Raw genomic sequence first — 22,830 nt, 5'->3', positions numbered from 1 at the left:
CAGCAATGTTAGATCCCATCTTGAGTAATGCCAACCCATTCCAAGAAACTATAAAGAACTATAAAAAAAAAAAAAAAATTACCAAATCTGCTATGTACTGTATTTTTAAAACTGGACTACTTTGCAGGGCCATTGTTGGAATAGCTAGAAGTGCTTGCTATCAGAAGGTAGGAGTCACACGTGGTAGATGAATTTGTGCCCAGTTCTATCTCTTGAATAGCACAGGAGGCATCTTGACAAGATCATTTCTTGAACCTAGGCAGTCGTGTCATCAGGATGCTGGTGCACAATTTTGTGTCTTTGCACTCTACAAACAACACGGAAGAAGATCGTGCTGAAAAATGTTTAAGGTTAACACCTGGCTACATTAATGAGTAGGCAGGGTAGATATGCACCCTCATAGATGACGTAAGATAACAAGCCCAACCTTTTATGAACCTAAATTCACTTCATACATTAATGATCCGTCCCATTCACACAGATGCAGGTTATTAGCCACATTTTCCAAAACACTTCCAATGTCTTAGCCAACAGCTTGAGGGTCAGAAATGAAAGCCTCTTGGTAGAGGGATAACCCTTTGGCTTTGGAACATCCCCCTAGAAGAAACAAGACCAAGGTCAAACTTTGCCATTTTTGGAGCATGTTTCAGTTCTGTTGCTTAATTACAGTATTTGCTGCTCAGTTCACTGCTGTGATGATGGGCAGCCAGGAAATAAATTCAGAGAGATAAGTGTTTTCATTCCTTCCTAATTTAACAATAGCTGAAGGGATTTTATTTGAACATAATGAAAAGAAAGAAGAATTGGCCTTGGGCATCAGTTGAACACAGAACATTTCACCCCTAAGGATGATTGTATTGGACAGGTGTAGGAACAGAGGGGGTTATAATGGAAGCTCTTTTGCAGCATTTAACTTATGTTGGCTTAATTAGATGTGATGTCTATGTGCTGCAATCCAGCATCATAATGCTATTTTAAGTCTTACGCTGATCTAGTGCTATTTTTTTTATATTGCGTGTTAGTTGCTTGATGTTTCTCCAAGTAAGAAAGATAGATATTTATAATTTTATGAAATAAAACATTCAGTTTTACATAATGAAAAGCATTAGCTCAGGACAGCAGCACAAAATGCTGTCTAATGTATAATTTTATTAATGAAGTGTGGATTCAAGCTTTCTTTTGTTTTCTTCTGTTTGAGAAGGTAGATCTTAATTTTTTTTTAAAAACACCGTTTTTCTTTTAAAGGAAGAAATGGCACGACTTCAGCAAAACATTGAGAGTTTGAAAGTTGAAGCAATGGAAAACGAGGAGGAAAAGGTATATAGCAAAAATAAGTGTGTTTATTTTGAATTAGTGTATAAAGATACTAGGTGTCATTATTTCTTTTAGGACACTATGGTAGATATTTTAATACAGCATTTTACTAGAATTTTGAGGCATGCTGCAACCAGCCCTATCTAATGGATTGACTGTCATGTAGATTACTGGGGTTTAGACACAGATTTGGCAGTCTTGATTTGCTACTTAGAAAATACTAAAAGTCTCTGTGATCTGGCACTGCTTGTTATAAGAAGAGCATCACATGGTGCCACCAATTCAGGACCGAGGCTTTGCTGTGCTGGGAACTATGCATATCTAATGAAGAAAACAGACCCTTCCTCCAAAAACAAATCTAAGTATGAAACAAAAGTGGATGTATACCACAGACAGGAGAGAACAAAGTTAAAGTTACAGTTATAATTGGTGTGGTAAGGGCACAAGAAAAGTGTTTGATGGAACTGTCATTTTAGAAAGAGTCTCTACTTTTGGATGACTAGTACTGCCTTTTTAATTTTTCTTTAATTTAATTTTATTCTGTTCTATTCTATATTATTTTATTCTGTTTTATTCAATTTATATGCTGCCCTTCCCAACAAAGGCTCAAGGTAGCTTACAAAAGAACAGACTGATCAGTAGCACCATTCTCTTGTATATAGAATCAAGTTGGTCACAGATCCCATGTCGTCTCACCTTTCTGAATACAACATGCACTGAGGCCCCCTCTACCTGTTACAGGTATTGTGCAATTACTAGTTGATTGCACAGTTACCTTGAGACCAGGTACATGTGTAGAGTATCTATCACACAGTAAAAAGCTCCAATTAGCTATATACTTAGATCTTGAAGATGTGTACTAACTTGTCTAGTTGGTTGCTATTGAGCTCCAATTTGCACGTGTGGCAGGGGCTCCACTATGACTGGGAGCCCCACTAGCTAACAGGGGTGCTTCCAGCTGCAGGGGTGCACCATGCCCAGCCAGGGCTGGGTGTCCTGCAACTGAGAGGACTCTCAGCCCCAGCAGTTGCCACTCTGGGTCCTGGCAGTACAGGGAAGTCCCACAGCTATGGATGCTGGGTGCTGGGGCCCATCTGCATCCCAGCAACTGGGGGCTGTGGCTGCCCCAAAGCAGTAAAAGGCGTAAAACTCCTGTGGCTGATGGATTGTGGCAGCCCAGATCCTTCAGCCACAGGGAAGTGTAGGGGGCACCCTCATGGCTGGGAGCCCCTCAGTTGAGAGGACAGCCAGTGTCAGGAGTTTGCTTCTTGCTAGTGCAGGGGAACCCCAGGATTTCAGGCTCCTCCTGCACTGGCAATAAGATGTGATGAGATCTAATGCACGATCCCACAGTCACACCTCCTGCCATGTACATGTGGCATGGCAGGAGGCATGACTGTTTGGATTGCAATTAGATCCTACCATGCCTTTACCTATACATGTAGAGGGGCCCTGAGAGGAACTAAAACATTAAAATCTTTTTTTTTGATTCCCAATACATCTCTGGTGTCACACTAATGCAGGGGTTTTCAACCGAGGGGTACATGATTGAAAACCACATACCTCCCCTGCTTGCCAATTGGCCTCTGGGGGACCCCTCCCTCTGTTCATCGACTGGCCGCCACAGCACTTCTTCCTTCTCGACTGGCCACTGGGGGTACACTGGCCCCAAAATGCTGAAAACCCCTGCCCTAATGATTTAGTAAAGTTAATATAAGTAGTACAGGGAAAAAACAAAGAAAATCTTGCCATGCATAATATATTACTGTACCTTGCAGTAATTTCTTTGGAGAAGGAAAACAATCTCCCATGAAAAGCTATATAGCAAACAATAACAAAAAATCTAGCAAAAGTTTGAAAGCTGGCAAAATACACAGATATTTATCTAGTACAAAGGACACTTATAAGTATTGTTTTTCATATAGCTTCTTTGACACATTTTCTTTAAAATCATGAAACTATTGGTATGATCTTAGATATCATTAAGGTAAATGTGGATGAAAAGAAAAAGAATCCAATCTATTTGCTCAGTTGTAATTGGAGACTAAAAGCCTGCTAAGCTTGTTAATCAGAAATTGTTTGCTTTCCCAAATTTAGGAACCAAATAAGATTATAGACCAACAATACAAAACGGAGAGAGAGAAACTTCAGAAGATCCGACTGTTACTGGTGAGTGCCAAGTGATTCTTTTTGTTGTTCTTGTTATAGATTTACTAGGGCAAATGTTTTATAGTTTTCTTAGTGTAATATTTTAAATAGATTTCTGTAAAGTTTAAAAAAACAAAACAAAAAACCCAAATCGTAAAACAATTTAGTGTTGTGAATCAAGTGTTGAGGCTTAACAAAACAAATCTAGTAACCTTTTCTCTTTTCCATTGCTGTAATAGAGTTAGCTAGTTCAGCAGTTTGTTTCTGCTTTTCACTATTTTAAATGAAAACTAGGTATTTGTGTATTTTTCCATCTCCTCAGGCCCGAAGAAACAGGGAAATAGCCGTTTTACAACGTAAGATTGATGAAGTGCCCAGCAGAGCTGAGTTAACACAGTATCAGAAGAGATTTATCGAACTCTATAGTCAGGGTATGTATATCAAACAGAAATGTGCTACTGAAGGCCATGCAATGAAGGAGTGTAATCACATTATAAGCTTATGGTGCATGACAAGAGCACCTGCTAATTCTGCTGTATTTAAGGGTCATTTGACATTTACATTATATGCTCCTATCTTCAAGGCTTTATAAACTGGCTATAAAAATTCCCTTGAGACTGAAACTTGATGCACAAGATCTCTGGAGTAAATTTTGTTTGCAATAGGTTCAGTCACTTGGTTCAATGATCAGTGTTTTGAAAGCCCTTAATCCACTGTTTATATGAGAAGTCCCCATGCATCTGATTCATGTTTTATTAATCACAGTTAACATTACTTTATCACTTTTTTCCATGACACTTTTCCACTGTTCTTTAAGTGACTTGTTCTGAACCAAACAATATCAAGAAATCTAAGGTTAAGTCTCTTAATCTTTTAAACAGCTTCTTGTCCCTTTACAGGTACATGTGAGAGGGAGATAAAACACGATCATTTTCCTTTACAAATAGGCTGCAATAGCCAAACAGAAAGAGACTGCAAGCTTTAACTAGAATTTCTTCCCTATAATGATTTGATTTAGGCATATTGGCCCCAATTGTGTATGTGGGCACAATTTGTGGAACTAGACATGCAAATTGCCCATGTATTCTACAAATATAGTTCTGTCAGACTTGAGTCAAGTTGGAGAGAACCATGCACAGTCTGTTGGTTGAGGAGAGAGTGCATGGGTATGATTAATATTAGTTAGGCGCAAAAATACGATGTATACAGCACTGCACTTGTAAAATCAAAAACTGAAAATCTGGGTAATACCAGAATGATGGTGGCCCATACAACCTTTTTTTGTCCCTTTGTAACTACTAGTGATTAGGCATAACAGTGTATATCTAGTCACATAATCGCATCCTGTTTTTTGCGAGACCTCACTCAATTCCACGGATGTAATGGATGGAGTGCCCCTTTACTGGGAAGCTGTTCAGCACATATTCTCCCTATTGTTCAGCATGCAGCCACTGTCTCTCTTACTGCACCTGATTATACAGGCTCTTCTATGCTATGGATTATTAAAATAATACAAGCCATTAATTTATTTTTATAGCATCCATGGGAGGGTCAGAAGTATTATTATTAGTCTTGTTTTACAGATGAGGGACAGAGAAATTAAGGTGAAGGATATTCAGCACTTTTGGGTGCCCTATTTGAGATCCACAAGACTTAATTTTTCATGGGATTTGGCATTAAACTCTACTTAGTGGTCATGCGCAGACTACAGGCTTACTGTGCCTGATAGCAGTGCCCTCAAACATGCTCCACTGTTCTTTGTGCCTTACCCCCACTCCCCGTGTGGATGAACCTTTGGGGAGTTAAGCTGTAAAATTCTAGCAAGTCTTTCCTGAACGTGTGTGAATTAACCCATGAGCCTTGCCTGTTCACACATTCCAAAAGATGTATATGTGCATTATACAAGCCTGCCACCAAAGTACCCAACTTGTATCCACATCCACAGAGACGGAAAGAGAGTAGTTATAACTAAGCCTTTTAGTTCAGTCTGCACCCAATGCAGTGATGTTCCAGAGGGGACTTGCAGGTTTCAGTTTTAAACTCTTCTGCCTGGATGGGCAATGCCCAGACAGTCAAAAAGCCTGAGAATGAATCGATTCCATCTTCACAGGTTAATCTGAATTACATTGCTTGAGCCAATAAGCAAGGGAACAGACATTTACTTTTGATTCTGGAAATGCACCCACGTGCCTGCAGTGACCCAGGCCAGAAGCTGGGGGGTGGTAGAACAGGCCTCCCTGCTTATCTGGAGCAGGCAGCCTGGGCCAAGGTTAGCCTGCCCACCCTGGGAGGGGGAGTTTACATGCTGGTGCAAAGCATCCTGGGATGCTAGGGAACTGTGAGTTGACTGTGGAGGGGATCTGGGACAGAAGTTCAGTAAACCAGTTTAATCTAAATCAGTGAAGTCTGATACTGCTTCCATCCAGGTTGATCTTAAACCAGTTTTGGCTATTTTGAAAGTGTTTATGTGTAACTTCTGTCCCTAGCCTTGGAGTCTTCAGCAATCTTCTGGAATTCTATTACATGTGAGGGCTGGTGCTGTATTTCAGTATTTCATGCAGCCTAGTGGTTGTTCTTCATTCCTTTATCTTTTAGGGAATGCTTCCAAGCTATTATTCATCATAAGCCTCTCCCAAGCTGCCTTGAATAATCTAACTTAAAGGTGTCCAAAGATCTGGCCCGCAGAGGCTTATCGTCCAGCCTGCAGTTCTGCCTGTAGGTCTAGGACTGGTCTGTGCACTGCATACAGCATGTGCTGGCTCTGGCCCTGTGCCCCACATGTGGAGCACAGAGCCTGTCTGACATGGGCTCCACAGGGTGCAGGGACTGCAGTCAGCACGCACTGTGTGCAGTACATGGGGCTGGTCTGCGGCACACACTGTGTGGTCCCAACGTTAGATCAACGCTGCGCACTGGATCTGGGTTCATTCCAGATTGGACTCACAGACTGGCCCCATGTGCCAGATTCAGAGCACAGGTCTAGCCTGGCACCAGGGCCAGTCCTAAGCATTGTGTGTGGGGCCAGGGCTGGCACGTACTGCATACAGTGCATGAGCTTGGAACTGGCAAGTGGGGCTAGTCTGCGGGCCTGATCCAGCCCACAGACTGGCCCCATGCTCGTATTTTCATAGTGTGGGTCTAAGCTAGGGGTGGGCAAAATGCAGCTTGCGGGCCACATGCGGCCCGCCAGGCCATTCGGTCTGGCCCATGGGGCCCCTAATTAATTTTCTAAATTTTTATTTATCCTGGCTGCCTGCAATGCAGCCCTCAAGGGCTTGCCAAAACTCAGTAAGCGGCCCTCCGCCCAAAATAATTGCCTGCCTCTAAGCTGTCCAGTTCCTTGACTGTGATTGAGAAACTCTGTTTAATTGAGAGATTCTCTGTTCTTCATGTCCCTGTCCCCCTCTCCCATGCTCTGATTAGTAGAGGTCAAGTTTATCACGGGCTTCTAGTGATTGACTTCCTAGATTTCCTTCATTACAGTGTTTACCAATGAAATATGCATTGATGTTGGTTTGACTGTGAGCATGTGGTTGCAAATTGCTAAGTTATTTTCAAGGCTGTTAATGTTTATTTTGATCAGCATACTTCATTTATACCATAATAGGAGCATAAAGCGGAGGTTGCTCTTTCATTCGTCCAGGCTTAGATAATTAAGTCACTGTGAATAGTTTCATTGAGCACAGCACAGAACATCAGTTCAGCAAAGGTCTTGCTTAAAGCATAGCAGCTCATTAGCTCTTGTAGAACATATAGTGAGAATTATGTAGTCAAATGGGGCAAAATGAAGTCACTGCTGACCTGCAGGGCCATTCTTGTCATTTAATTTATCTGTGCATTTCCATTTCCAAGGTAATATGGTTAATGGTTAATATATTAACTGTAAGCACTCTTGTAATATGGAGGTATTGAGCGGCTTGACTCATAATCACAGGCCTCTGCACTAGATGCCATAAAAACATGTATAACATTGCAGTAGTATTAAGTGTGTAGAAAAGTGAGCAGCTTCCCCTTCAGTGGGAATTTTCCATCTGCATTTCTGTGCAATGCTAGCATGCGTGTTTTCTATGCAATCTGTGCTGCCGTACATCAGTGTAGCTAGGTAACTAATGAGGGAGCTTGGCACTTACACCTGACACCCTGCCTCCCCCTCGCTGCTGCGTCCAGGCCCCACATGGGCTGATTTGCCCCGGGCCCTGCACCCTGCTACGATCATCTCTGCATATTTTAAAATGTATTTGGTTGTTTTAAAGTCTCTAACTTCTTGTTTTCCTTTTTTGTGGCATTTTAATTTGTTCATAGGCACTATTAAAACCTTATTATATAAACAAATGTCTCATACCACAATTCCACAGCATGGAAAACTGACTCAGATTGGGAAATATAATACCTCTTACTCATTCTTCTCCTCTGTTGACGTTATTCCGTATAAGTTCCTTCAGTCCTTGCTATTTCTGCGATGGCTCTGTCTAGAGTAGGATGATGAGGTGCATGTGTCTGTGTGTAGGGTAGTGTCTTCCTTAGCCCATGCTACCTAACTTGAGGCTGACCCTGGCGTGCTGTGTTTCTGTACTCAGTGCTAAATGGTGTTTTGAAGTATGTTCATTAACGTGTTTGCAAAGCACACCTTTTTCTTTGAGATGGGGCCTAAGTGTTCTCCACTTCCTTTTCCGAAGAAATGTCCCTTCTGCTGTCTATATTATCCCCTGTGTCACCCATCAGTCTGTTTTTACATGCAGGTTTCACAAGTTGAATGAAAGTGGCAGACACCAAAAGATGCTAGGCAGCTCACACCATGTTCAAGGAGAAAGAGCTCTCCTTTCTTTTCATCCTCCTAACTGTTGGTATCTCCTTGAATGCTCCTGAGGCGCAAGAGCTACAACCCAATGACGATTCTTTGTTTTCAGTACTCAAGGCAGGCGTTTGTAGAGTCATTTTAAGATAGTTTTGTTCCAAAGTCCTGCTGATTTCCCTCTCTCTCCCTCTCCCACTTCCTGTGCTCTTCCCACCTCCCCCAGTAGATTTTGATGCTATGCTCATGCTCTTTTAAAATCCAAGCTTGACTCTTTTTAAACAGATGTGGATTAGCCTTCTGGAGAGAGGCCTTGCACACTCACCTGCTTTCTGAGTGAAAGCCAGCAACTCTACCAGACTGTTTTCAGATGACATCCCTTGGAAAGCAGGCCCCACTGGCACATCACTGTCAACAAGTCATTGTTGCTGTAATTGTGGCTTGAAGATAATAGTGACATGAAGTGCAAGGTCTCTCCCCAGAAGGCTTATCCACATCTATTTAAAAAGAATCAACCTTTTAAAAAAATACTATATCACTGAATCATAACAGTAGGAACAAAACATAATCGGAAAAAAGAGTTTTTTATCACAGTGAAAGATCGTTGTGCACCGTTCTCCTACCTAGAGTCCTAGAATGGACTCCCTTAACCAGCATTTCACCTCCTTTGAGTTAGGTTCGCAGTATCAAAGCCTCCTTGTTTTTTCTTTGTATTCCCAGTGGGAACATACTATGAGAACTGTTTTTAAACAATTTCATTAGAATATATTTGCTAATACCAAATTAGACAGATACCAACAATGAAATACCTTGAACGTTCTGGAAGACCACTGTCGCCTCGTGGCCTTCCATTGGTGTTCTGTTTTCCTTTCATTTGCAGTGTCTGCAACTCACAAGGAAACCAAGCAGTTCTTCACCCTTTATAACACACTGGATGATAAGAAGGTATATTTGGAAAAGGAGGTAAGAAGATATTTTTTTTAATGTTTAGGCCATGATAAAATGGCACTAAGGTTTTGTATAATATTCACTGGATTGGGTTTGTTGGAGCAGGGGTAATCACCTTGAAAAGTTCAGAAATGAGCAAAATGGTTATGGACTAAATTTTGTGATGAAGCTAACAAGAAAACCGGTTGACTTAATAGGGCCCAGATATTACTTTTGCGTAAAGCTTGTTAAAAAGTGTCAAAATTTCCTTGCAGAACTTCCTGCAAGACCGAACTTTCTTACAAGCTTCTTGTAGTTCTTTGTTTTGGAGAAGAAAAATGACCACAATAATCTTGGCATGCAATCTTTTTGCATAACCTTTGCTTTAAGAGGTGGCTGTGGTGTTGGGTTGTATGCCAAACAGGCCAATGTAGGGGGGTTTTTTGGAATATGAAGGTTGTTCAGATTGTGAAATGTATTTAAAAAAAAAAGAGTCAGTTGAACCAAATGCATCAAAATACATTTAATATGTCTAGTGTTCTGCATTTCAGTTTTTACTGAATTTTCACCATTAAATCCCCTGATATTTTTTTTTAATTGAAATTATTTCATTTTTACTGATTTACACCCATTTTTCAGTTCACTCAATTTTACTGGGTACAGTAAAATCCCTGTTAACCACCATGAGCGGGGAATGGCTGGGGGTGCCAGTACGCTAAAAGTGCTGGTTACCTGAGGCACAGGTTTCCAGCTGGACCCAGGGGGGCATAGGGGGTTGCAGGCGGCCCTGCTGCCTTTGATGGGCGCTGCACCTGGCCGCTCTGAATGGGCCCACAGGGCTGGAATCACTGCCTGGGGGTGCAGGGCTCCTGGTTCTGACCCTGGGTGGGGCAGGACGTGCTGGTGCTGGGGTCGGGATCTAGGTTGGGTCCCCACCCCTTCCGCACCCAGCCATGCTGCACTCCTGCCAACCCCTGGGCTGTGCTGTGCCATGGTGCAGGCAGGTGGTGTCAGCTGCTCCTGGGGGGTTCAGGTCACAGTGCAGCCCAGAGGCTGCAGGCAGCTTGCATCGACTGCTCCCAGAACTGCTGCAGCAGGGGCTGGGGTGAGCAGGGACAAGTTGCACCTTGCCCTCTGGGGTTCCACTTGTTCCCACTCACCCCAGCCCCTGCTGCAGCAGCCCTGGGAGCAGCTGATGCCACCTGCCTGCACCGTGACATGGTGCAGCTCAGGACCTGGGGTGAGTAGGGATGAGCGGAGCCTTGGGGGGTCAGGGCATTGCGCAGCCCAGCAGCTGCAGGCAGCTGGTGTCAGCCACTCCCAGGGCAACTGCAGCAGGGGCTGGGGTGAGCGGGGACAAGCTGTGCCATGCTCTGTTCCCCCTCACCCCAGCCTTCTCTGCAGTGACCCTGGGAACAGCCGACACCAGCTTTGGAGGGAACTGTAAGTGGATGCGGGGCATAGGCAGCACAGCTCTTGCTGCTCCATGCACCCTGGGAGGGCTACGGGCTGGGGGGCTGTGCCGGACGACTGTCCTGAGCGCAGATCCAGGGGCACGCGCCCCCCCCGGAAGAGCCAGGTGCAGCCCCCCAACCTTCTTGGGGTGCACATAGCAGCAAGAGCCACAGCCCCCGTCCTGAACCCACTGACGGTTACCTCCGCTTTGCTCCCTGCTGCAGCCCCAGGAGCGGCCAATGGGTTGAACCCCGCCCCTTCCCTAGTGCCAGCCTTTCTTCCTCCGTACCACACCACTGCGGGAATGTATTATTATTTTCCCCGATCTGAACCAATTTTTTTTTCTTTTCTTCCTTTTATCCTGATTTCAACCCGGGCTAAAAAATTCCTGGATTTTGTTTTTTGAAAATAAAAACTGAAAATGCGGAACACTATAAATATACCTAAATTCTGTGCTGAATCAAGGAATATGTCTGAGAATATAGATATATTTTTAATTAGGCCAACAGTTTTGACAGGAAGTTTTAATTAACCAATATGCATGACACTGACGTGCATGAGGAATATGTAGCTTTGTGGAGGAAGCTTAGAGAATGATTTACCCTGGATTATGTTGTTTCTCAGATTTACCTAGCATTATAGTCATTTTGAGTTCTGCAAAATTGTCAGTGCTGCGTAGGTATAGCTTACTGGTCTGACAAACGTATCATTTAAAGATTTTCCTTCCCCAAAAGCTTTTAGGGTGTCTATACACGTGTTCCAGGGTGGAGGGGGACACTTTAATAAGAGTGGGTCCAAGAGCCGCTCTGATTAAAGCATCTGCAGTGTCATGTGTATTAGTGCCCTGCGATTCAAAATTGCAGTGGAGGTGCTTGAACTAAAGCTCATTTGAGCTTTAGTTCAAGCACCTCTGCTGCCATTTTGAAGCTCAGAGACCGTGAATAGACATGACATGGAGGCTGCTGGAACGGGTTAATTAATACACTGATTGATTGGTTAATCAATTGAATCTGCTGTGCTGCTTGCAGCATGTGTGTAGGTGGCTTAGACATTAGCTCTTGGTATGTGATAAATAGTATTTCTTCTTTCCAGGCAAAAAAAATAAGTCAACTGTATGTATTTCCATATAATCAAATTTATGTTTAAAAAATACACATGCATCATACCTGCAAAGTGTCTGAATATACATCCTTTGATGCAAGAAACAGAAGACTAATCCCAGCTCTAAGAGATGTATTCTCTATAAAACGGGGAAGAAATAATAATAATAATAATAATGGGAAATGCTTTGATAAATCTACAGGACCAGAGGTGGTCTTTGTTGTATTATCTTTACCTAAGTAGTACTGTGTTGTGCACCATTTTAAATAAGTTAAGTATTAAGTTGCAGATATCATTATTCTGGTAGTACAAGAACAACTACAGAATTCATTGCTTTAATATCTTCCCTAGTTAGACTTTACTGCCAATTATTATAGTCTTTAATGAGGATATGGGAATGCAAACTGATCTCTTTAGACTGAATGCTTCTGAAATAAAGGGAGCTATTATGGTTGGGTGATACATTTCAGAACAGCAGTATTCAGTTACGATAAAAAAAGTCTCATCTTTTAAAATCTTCAAAAACAAGCATGGGACAAATATTTCCAAAATAATTCAATGTTTGTGGAAGGTTTTTATTATAAACCGTATCCTTTGTATGCATACTAATGTAAATTTAAAAAGCAGCCATATACAGACATCAAAGTGTTCTAATTTCTTGATGTTAATCATAAGAGAGATGTCTTAGTGGCTTTTTTATGTCATCTGAACTCTCAAGTGGAATATGCAGCATGATTGGAGTTGTCTAACAAGGCTTCAGTGACCAAATATTTTCTACTAATGTATATAAAGAAGTTCCCTGTGTTTGGGGGGCCTTTGTTTTCTCACACATGAGACAAACACCCCCTCCATTTCTACCACCAGCTGAGTATTCAAGCTATACAGTAATTTCAAAATAGTAATGGAATAAGGTTCACAAGGCTATAGGGGAAGTACTTAATGAACAGTTTAACTCTTCTGGTTTTCAAGCAGCCAAAAATGTTACTCCTGTGTGATAGTAGAAAACTAACTGCTGATTATTTTCTGATTCATTGCAATGTTAATATCCTCAAAACGGTATTTGGGGTTTTCTTGCTGTGCTGGTATGATCTCCTATTAGTTTCCTAGCACCACTTGTAATAAATAACGTATTTTTTAAAAATAAATTTCTATGGAGATGGGTCCAAATCCTTCATGAGCACCCCCAGAGCTAATTGCAGGATCAGGATCTTGGTTAGGTTTCATTTTCCCATTCAAATCTCAGTTGGCATTGTACGTGAAAATCTACTCCATAGGCTCTCAAAGGTCCCCTAAATGCTTATTAACAAAGCAAACAGCTACCCAGCCCACTATCACAAGTGATGCATTCTCTGCAACGTGCCTTTTACTGCGTCTGCACACCATAACTGTCTTAAATTAAGCTGCCAGTGACACTGGTATAATTACGTCAGTACAATTAAACCTCCCCAGGGTAAGTGTGCTGCATGTATGGTGATAGCCATGCTTGCACTTGTGCAGCTTCTTCACCACAGGAGATTTCTGTAATATAGTCAAGGCCCTTAGCTATGCACGGGCTAAGAGCAGTTTTTACTCATTGAGATGAAATGCAAAGCTGTATTTTTGTTCCTGAAATAAGTGGACTGTAAATATCTCAGTGCATCCAGTCAGGCACCTGCTGTCCAGGGCCAGAGAGCGCAGTTGTTGCATAGTCACTTTCTGAGCTGAGTCCTATTTAAAGTCAGCGAACATCTGTGCAGGTATGAAAGAATGTACAATTTCAGCTTTGGCTTTTTTTGTTCTTCAGGTTAACTTGCTGAACTCAATTCATGACAATTTCCAGCAGTAAGTAGCTTATTCTCTTGGAATCTGAGATTTCAGATGAGCCAGTTAAAAAGTGGCGTGGGATTTGTTTAAAAAAGTTGCAGGATAATATTTTTTCTTCATTTAAGCTTTGTATATTTTGAAAGCTAATGACTGGTTTGATTAAGTTTGTTTTTTTTTTACACAATTCTAATAGGCTTATGGTATAAATTGGTTTAATGATGATGATGATATCTCATTTAAAAGCCCCATGTGGAATATACTGGTTAATTCTTTTTTTATATTGTGCTGAATTGCATTAAAGTTATCTCAGACCCTTCAAACTCCGTTGGTACCAACAGACACATATTTTGAATATTTTTCATTGTAATAGGATCCACAGACCTGTTTTTTGAGTGATGAGGTTCCTTTGTAGATTGGTCTAGTCACTAAGAAAGTGTACCCGTGTTTAAGGTATGCAGGTTGTAGTGGTATTGGTCTAGAGGAAAAAGCAATCTGGGCTCATGGGAGAGATGATATCTTTTTATTAGACCGGCCAGATTTTTGCCCAAAAGCTTGCAATTAAAGAATTTTTTTTGCAAAAATCTTTTAGTTTAATAATAAAAAAAAAATCTTCTTTCCCATGAGCCCAGATTGCTTTTACTCATGTTTAACAGTTCATTTAGGCAGTCTATCTTTAAAGGTAAAATATAGGTATCTAAGATCATCATAGCTGTAGATTTAGCCAACAAAACCCTGCTTAGAATACTTACCAGCATTTCAAATACATTCCTACTTTTCACATAAGCTCCTTTTGCACAATGTTTAGTTTGAGAGCACAATTTCTATCAGTGAATGAATTCTGATTACTACTGTACAAAATGCTAGAGGAGGAAACAATCTTTCATGCTGCTAGGGTTATAAACTGAGCTGGGAGTAGATCCTGATGGTGCTATGATAGTTTACACCAGCTGAACATCTGCACCTTCCTCTTCGTGATCACTGATCTTGGATTTTGCAGATATGCTTTTCTTTCAGTTTCCAGAAAAAAACAACAGCCTACAAGTACATATTGCTTTGGGTATATTTTGAAAAGCGCACACGCAAGATAGGCAAACCAGCTGTAGAGAGATAGCTGTCTTGTTGTTGCGTTATTGTTGAACTTCCTTCCCCTCTCAGTCAGTATCCATTTTCCAGAGCGATGGCCTCTTCAGGTTCTCGCGAGCAGTTTCTGCGGCAGATGGAGCAGATCGTAGAAGGAATTAAACAGAATCGAATGAAGGTTAGATGCCATTTCTTTCTTTCTTTGACAGAAACTTGGAATTATTTCAGAAAAGCCTCTTGGCTTGGTGTGGGGACGGGAGATGGAGAAACCTGTGAAAGAAGGTGCAAATTAATTAAGCATCTGACAGGTTTTATCATTTCATGTTTCTTTGTGTCCCCAAAAGAGAGTTTGCAGCTAAACATTTTAGTGATTAGAACAGAACAAGATGATACTTTCAGCAGCTTTGTCACTACCAGCAGCATGTACCACTTGGACTGTACAAAGACTTAAACAACATAGATCAGTCCTTAGAGCCTGACTCAGCACTAAGATCAGCAGGAATTTTCCCCTGGACTTGCCTAGTAGCAGAATCAGGCCTCGGTGGACTTTTCTTTTAGGTGAGCGCATATGCATACAATTCCCAAGGCAACAAGAGGCTTTTGCTATAGCAGAAGCATAGCAGGACCTGAAGAGCTCCCAGGCAAGCTGAAATACAGAAGAGACTGTCCTGAGCACGTTTATAGAAAGTTGCTTGGGGTTTTTTTTGTAAATTTGGTGTCCTTATAGCTACTTGGGATTTTTTGCCCATTTCACTTTCCCTGTGTTTTGTTTCTTTCAAATAGCAATTCCCCAAAATACTATAATGCTCGCCATGGTGTCAGGCTAATTAGTTCAGAACTGACATCGTAATAGAAGTACTCTCTGTGGTTTCCTGAGCCAAGAATCGTGTGGCGTCATGATTGTAATTCTGTTCTTCACTTCGTTTGAAACCTGAAGTATGACAGAGTGTAAAGGAAGATGCTGGCTCAGGCAGTCACATCCTGAGAGTGCAGACTGTCCATGCTGTGTCTTTGTTCTTGCAATAAATAACCACACAGGGGTTCCAGATACAAATGCAATGGCCCTATGGAGAGCAAATGTGCCTGCAGTGGAATTTGTGTAATTACCCCCAAACCTATATCCTATCAGTCAGAAACATGCAGCTTTAAAATATTTATTTCCACAATCTCAATGAATGACTCGATCAAATTATCTTGGTGGGCTTTCTCAAGGACCGGCACAAATAATGGGTGTGAAGTTCTTCTGTGAAAACAGAATTCATTATAAATTGTTGTACCTGGTGGGGAAGGAGTTTGCTCTTTGATGGTAGGGACTGGAAGGGCTTGAGGTCCCTTCCAGCCCCTACCATCTATGAATCTATGGACTTCAGGGTTAAAATCCAACCACAGTTTCTGACTGGGTTTTAAAGTTTCTGGAAGATTTTTGCTACAATGAATCATAGAAAATTAAGGCTGGAAGGGACCTGAGCAGGTCTAGTCCAACTTGAAGCAGGACCATCCCCAACTAGATCATCCCAGTCGAGGCTTTGTCTATCCAAGTCTTTAAAGCTTCCAGGGTTGGAGATTCTATAACCTCGCTGGGTAACCTGTTCCAGCGCTTTATCATCTTCCTAGCGAGTTTTTTTTCCTAATATCTAACCTAAACTTCCCTTGCTGCAGCTTGAGCCCATTGCTCCTTGTTCTGTCATCTGTCACCACTAAGAACAGTCCAGCTCCATCCTCTTTGGAGCCACCCTTGAATTGAGCTCCTATATAGTATTGGTACCTTGCTGCTTTCCACAGCAGAAATACCTGTCCTGGTGGATGGACTGATCTCAAGCACTAAGCACTGACCAACATTTAGAGTGCTACGGGAGCCCTTTGGTTAAAAAGCAGCACCTGAATGCAGCATGCCTCCACATTATGAGCAAATTCCTATGTCAGTCAGGTAGACAGATGCAGAATACATTCTGACCAGTGGGTTACATATGGTCCTGTTGTCTTCCAGGATCTTTCCTCAAGGCAAATTATTTTGTCCTGAGATAATCTCACCAGGGGGATTTGTGTCTAGCTAATGATCTAAACATCATTGCAGACAGCTCCTTTTTATTTTGCAATTTAAAAGAAAAGACACGAAAGAATTGGAAGCAATAGCTGCTGCGTCTGAAGCTCTAATCTTGTTTTGTAGATGGGGCGATGAGAGTGCTATGGAGTGACTGAGTACTGTTTTTAAAGAGCAGCCCTGAGCCTTATGCTTAGATATAGTTTCAGATTGCCAAGCAGAGTGGCCTCCTGCAGACTGCTTTTTAGATGTCAGAAGAATTAACAAGCCCGTAGGTCAATAACAAGCATCTCTTCGAACAAGACTTCATTCAGGCTAAAGAGGTTAATAGATGACACAACCCTCATTCTTTGCCTCTCCAGATCAGCACAGGTTTTGTAGTGATCACTGAAGTTTCTTGTCTTGCTCTTCTGAGCAGATGAAAGTGATTACTGAAGGTGGTTACTTTTAGGAGTGAGCTAATTTCATCACAATTCCTGAGCCCCTGACCTTCCACATAGCCATTCCTTCCCGAGTATAATTTGTATTTGCCTGTCTCCCTTGTGGCTAAACAAGTATTCCTTGTTTAGCCATTTGGGGTCTGAGTCTCGCACTGAGAGCGTCTCGTGTTAGGTGTTCCACTCCTTCAAATTAGTGTAAGTGCCAACTTTAAGGTCCTTTTATTTGGGCAGAGCACTGCAAAGGAAAATAAGACTTACTCTTCCTCTGATCACCAACAATATGCCTGTTGCATAGAACGTGTGTCAGTATTCGTTGTTAAACATTTGTATAATAGGCCTTAGATGTTTATAAGATTTTACAAAGAGAGTATAGGTAGGTTTTTCACCTACAGTGATTTAAAATCCAAATCAGATTTTGACCTGACCAATACAAAGAAAGGCCTTTGTCTAAGGAGGAGGGATGGAGGTTTACTGTAGTTCACATCGTGTTTAGTTTCTCACTGTTTTTAACAGTATTATTTTAGTTCAGGAGGTTTGCAAGGCCTTCAAGAGAATAAGGAATAAGTGGCTATCTGTAAGGACCTACTTAAGTCTCAGTTTCACGGATTTCATAAAAACGAACAATCTGGGATTGTCTGTGAAATGGACAACATCAACAGCAACGAAAACTTAATCAAATAAAATGCTACCTCCTCAGTGGGAACGAGTGGTCCTTGCTACTGGAAGAAGTAGGCATTGGCTGGCAGAGCAGCACGGTATATTTGAAATACTAATGCGCTTTCTAAAACCGTTGTGGCTGACTCTTAGGTTGAGGCTAATTTAGCGTTTCTGCTAAATTTTTCAGACTCTAATATCTTTTTTTTAATGAAGTAGAAAGATGAGGGAAGCTTCAGCTATTACACCAATACCCTTTTGTTTTTAAAAATGTTTAATTTTACTAATTTTTCTCTCTCGTTTGAACACCAGTCAGTAAACCAGACAATTACCCCACAAAGGTTTCTACACTTTAGCCACTCTGAGGGGTCCTGTTGATTCTCAATGGAGAAAACGAGGAAGATATAGGACCCTCTGAAAAGTGAGGCCCTGAAAGTTCCTTCTGTTGAAGGAAGGAGCAAGCTCCATTACATGTCTTATGAAGCCTCTTTCCTAAAGGTTGTGTGGAAGTGCATGTGATATTTCTAGCTCTCGTACTATACGTTTTCTTTTGTGCTTTATTCATGTTACCCACAGATGGAAAAGAAGAAGCAGGAAAACAAAATGCGAAGAGACCAGTTAAATGATGAATATTTGGAGCTGCTAGAGAAACAGAGGCTTTACTTTAAAACAGTGAAGGAATTTAAGGAGGTAAGAGCTCTGTTGTTTGTGTGGACAGAAACCATTTGAGCTACCTAAACATCTGTTCAAAATCAGTCTTGAAAGCCAGCCCACTCCAAGACATAAACCTTCCTATTGGTAAGAAACACCTTTCTAGAGGTGTTTGCTCACTAAGAAAGACTTTGACTTCTGTTTAGCCTTCTGAAACCTGCTTTGAGCTGTTTCTTACAGAACCCTGGCCTTTCCTTTGGAGAAAACCTGATCTCATCTTTAGTTAGCCTTCTGTTATCACAGGAAACTGGCCAGTATTATTATTAGCACTCTTATTCTGTGAACATGGCTAATAAGCTCTCGACATTAGCACATGAACTGTGATATTGAAAGGTTTGCCATTCATCTCATTAACTTAATTGAGCAGAAACCTCATTGAGCAGAGAAGCATAAATTAGTTTTCAATAACAAGTACTGTCATGACTTGTTAGAGTAGACCATAGGCAGCCACTGATTTGCCTAAAAGTTAAAGGCAGTCTTAGTGGCTAATTGCAGGTAGTGGGATTTTCAGAAGCACTTATTTTCATCTTAATTCTCTTACTATTGCAGTCATTGGTAGCAGTGCTAGGCCAAGCAACTCTTATTAGTAAACTTATCTAAAGTTTTATCCACATACTCATTTTAGGCATAATAATAACTACAGTGATTCAGTTAAAGATATTTGTCACATGCATTTGTACTAATGTGTGGATTTAAGCTAATCAGAGTCATTCTGCCATTTTATCTTCCTTTCCCCCAAAGAAAATAGATCATTTTTGTGCACTTCATGCTATCTCATCCTATGCCTAGGTATAAATTCCTTGGGAGTACTGATCAGTATGCTATGTTGGAAAGACTTGGAAAATATGCGGACTGAATAGGGCGAGTCCTCTACTGATAATTCTTCAGTAAAAATCTGTGTAATGTTTTCCTAGCCCAACCAGGCTATCATGATGTTTCATTGACCATCAGCTAAATTTTGCGAAGTGTTTTGGGACACTAGTACAGAAGCGGTTATGGAAGTAGAAACTCCTACCTGAGTAGAGCACTGAACGTGGCTTTACTATGAAGGAAAAATGAAAATCTTAAGCTAAGAAACTAGATGAGAAAGTCATTTGATATATTTATTTACTGTGTATAATAAGCTTTAACATTTGTTGACTTACAATTTAGGAGAGCACTTGACATTTCTGAAGAAGGATGTGTGGGGTTATTTGTGCCAAATGTTCACAGTTTCACAGCTGTGACTGCCACAATATCTGATTCCCGAGTGAGGGGTTTATTCATAGTTAATAAGGATTGTGTGTAGCACACACAGAGTTAGTTTCAATAATTAAGTAATCCTTAGGCAACTCGGATACCAGGATAAGAAATGTCCGTGCTGGACTGGTATCAAAGATTTGAATCAACTGCAGTTCTCTAGTGGAATTCTCTGCAGACCCATGAAAGGGAATTGAATAATGCAGAATAGAGGTGATGGAGACGTGTGCAAGGAACTGCATTAAGATGAGGAAAGAAAGGCAGAGTCTTGCTAATCTGGTCAGTACTTCCCCAAGGCACTTGTTACGAGAACAACAACAATATAACAATAGCATGCTGACACGTGGCCCTTGTGATAAAAGAATCTGTCACGGGCAGAAGGAATGCAAAAGTTTTGCTGATTGTAAATGACACTGTACAAGTTATATGTTGTATAATTTTGTCCTGGATGTTTTTCTCTGGGTGAAATAACAGAGGAAATGGAGAGTCTTGTGTCAAAGCATTGTGAAAGTACTGGTAATATTTCATTTTATTTTTACCTTGAGTTTCTATCATTCTTCATAATGTGCTTGTATGTGCTCATTAATGCCTGTTGGAGAAGGGTTACAAAATATTACTGCCATGCAGAAGATCTTTAGGTTCAGGTGTTAGGAAATGGCATTGTCCTTTTATTTGCTGTGTCTTTTTTTTCTCTTGCATTCTGTGTCTCTAGGACACGGGCAGGGCCTGCTTAATCATTTGTGTGACTACAGGAGGAGTTTATATTTTCTGCAGTAATTAAGTTTCCTTGGAGAATGAGCGAGCCCTCCCTATCCATTGTCCCTGAGGGAATTCTGCTCCTTGACACATTCCCTTGTTTTAACCTGCAGTGTGATGTCAGCATTTTATGGAACAGAGAAACATGTATACATAGTTCTTGTCTTTGCATAGAGTTGGTTTTTCAGCAAAAGGGGATTCTAGATCATGTATAGGTAATCTTCATTGCAAATTAGTAAACCAAAAAAAAGTGGATTTTATAACTAACAGGATGTCAAAGATAATGTGGAAGCGATTGGCAAGCTACATCACCACCTGTAATAAGATCTTACTATTGGATCCAAGTTATGGATGAGTCTAAATAAGCTACAGCTCATTCTCCACAACCTGCCTTAGGTTGAAAGGCTGACAGGAGTGAAGATTGGTTGTTCCCTTGACTAAGATGGTTAAGGGCTTATAACCATTCAGGGAGGAGATCTGAATAAACAGGATAAGTTTAATGTAGTCATTCCCCAACTGCTTCACCTGACCCTGGCTTGTCACCTCTTCTCATAAGTTTAGCAGCTCAAAAGAGCCACAAAATAACCCGAGGAGGTAAATAGGGTTTATCTTTATGTTCCTTTCTGCTAGCCCTTGTGCTTCAGGGGACTTTGGTTTGGCCTGAATGTATGTACCCCAATTATTACAGTTAATATTGAAAACTTATTTCCTGGCTTTTGTCAACAGGAGTGCCGTAAGAATGAAATGTTGCTGTCCAAGCTGAGAGCCAGTTCTTCCTGAAAAACTCTGTCCAGTGAATTTTATACTTGATTGTTCAATCCATAAATTGAATACCTTTTGAGAAGTGGCATTGATGACTGCAATGTACATATATATAAACTGCTATAGAGGTCTTTTTCTTTTCAATATGTACTGTTCCACATTATTTCATTTAATGGCTGTATTATTCATTATCACCTCCATTACACAGTAAAGAGTTAAAGCAGCATAGCAAACTAGAAATATTGTCTAATGTTATTTATTTGTTTTCTCACAATAAGGGTGATGGGATTATTTTGTACTTTGGATTTAACTGCACTAGTTTTAACTTCAGGAAAAAAATATATTCTCAGTTTGTAACACAGTTGGAAAAATGAGTTGAGACATCATAGAGAGTATAGAAAATAGAATAAAGTGATCCTTTTAGCCAAAGTAACACATAGAAAATGACTTATTTCACCTGCTAAGAAAATAGATTCACTGTGATAAATACACATTCTAGCTAGAATGAAACTCTAGGCAATAAAAAGGGATTCCTGATGGTTAAGAAAATGTTAAGAGAAATTTTGAGAAAATGCAGACTTAATTTATGTATTTCCCTAGTGTAAACTTAAAGAGTCTATATTTTTGTACATACTTCTGTGAAACTTCATCTTGCATTATCTATATATATATGTATAAGAGAAAGAAGGAGCAGTTAAATTACTAGTTCCCAGGCACAACAGTTTTTTTAATCACTAGAATCATATCTCACTGTCTGGCTTGAAAAATGCACCTATAAAAATAAATTCCAATTCAGCTCTTAATTTGGAAAGATTCAGATCCAGACCTTCTCCTCTGGAAGCCAAAGTAACTCGTTAGGCCATGAAGAAGCCATTCCAGATGAAGATTTGGTCTTGTAAGTTTAGAAAACTTTGAACACTTGACTTAGCAGTTTTTATATCTGTGTACAGTATTTTATAATTCAAGCAGCTTCTTTTTTGTACAAAACATCAGGTTTTTGGACTAGACTTGCTAATGTACAACACATTCTCTTTTGCCGAACAACCTCAAGTTCTTACTTTTTTCCCCAGTAATGATGATGACAATGCTGTTAGATTACTTACTGTGGCAGGTGAATAAGAAATAAAAAGCTGTTTCAAATCCAGTGATCTGTAGTGATGGTAACTCTTTTGCTTTGGTAATTGTCATGCATAGGAGCTTTTACTGACCCGTGTAAATGCTTAATTGTAGTTTCACAGATAGGAGTCTTAGGTGCTACTTCTTTACTTTTACCAGTTATTGGTTGTGCAGGTTCGGAATTTGTGCAAAGAATAACAGCCGGGGCATGTGAAAAGGGTACCATAATGGCATAGGTTACCTTATTTCAATGGTCAGCAACCTTTTAAGGCTTTGGGCCAGATTGACCCAGCTTGGATCAGAGGCAGGCCAGTGTGTAGGCAGGTGGGGGCACTAAGACCTGCAGTTTCCCCACTGTTGACATGGGGAAAACACCCGCTGCTGTTGCTTCTGTCCAGAGCCCCATAGCCATGGGCCAAATGGATGTCTGAGAGATGTAGGTTGCTGATCCCTGTCTTACTTAAGTGTTGGTACAAGATGCAGAATACATG

General features: G+C 40.9%; 1 protein-coding gene across 2 annotated transcripts in view; it reads left to right on the top strand.

Annotated features, from left to right (window-relative positions):
- Positions 1–22,367, top strand: part of CCDC93 (coiled-coil domain containing 93) — an 89,743-nt gene extending 67,376 nt beyond the window's left edge. For both annotated transcript variants that reach the window (XM_014599580.3, XM_006259110.4), the window contains exons 16-23: positions 1,246–1,317; positions 3,412–3,483; positions 3,785–3,893; positions 9,135–9,217; positions 13,521–13,558; positions 14,714–14,798; positions 18,332–18,445; positions 21,188–22,367. In XM_014599580.3, coding sequence (XP_014455066.1) covers positions 1,246–1,317; positions 3,412–3,483; positions 3,785–3,893; positions 9,135–9,217; positions 13,521–13,558; positions 14,714–14,798; positions 18,332–18,445; positions 21,188–21,241 — 627 coding nt within the window. In that variant the 3' untranslated portion in view covers positions 21,242–22,367. The remainder of the gene's footprint in view (positions 1–1,245; positions 1,318–3,411; positions 3,484–3,784; positions 3,894–9,134; positions 9,218–13,520; positions 13,559–14,713; positions 14,799–18,331; positions 18,446–21,187) is intronic.
- Positions 22,368–22,830: the final 463 nt, after the last annotated feature.

This window comes from Alligator mississippiensis, chromosome 4, assembly GCF_030867095.1.
Source record: "Alligator mississippiensis isolate rAllMis1 chromosome 4, rAllMis1, whole genome shotgun sequence".
NCBI lineage: Eukaryota > Metazoa > Chordata > Crocodylia > Alligatoridae > Alligator > Alligator mississippiensis.
Note: the sequence above shows the minus strand (reverse complement) of the source record. Positions and strands in the feature narration are given on the sequence as shown.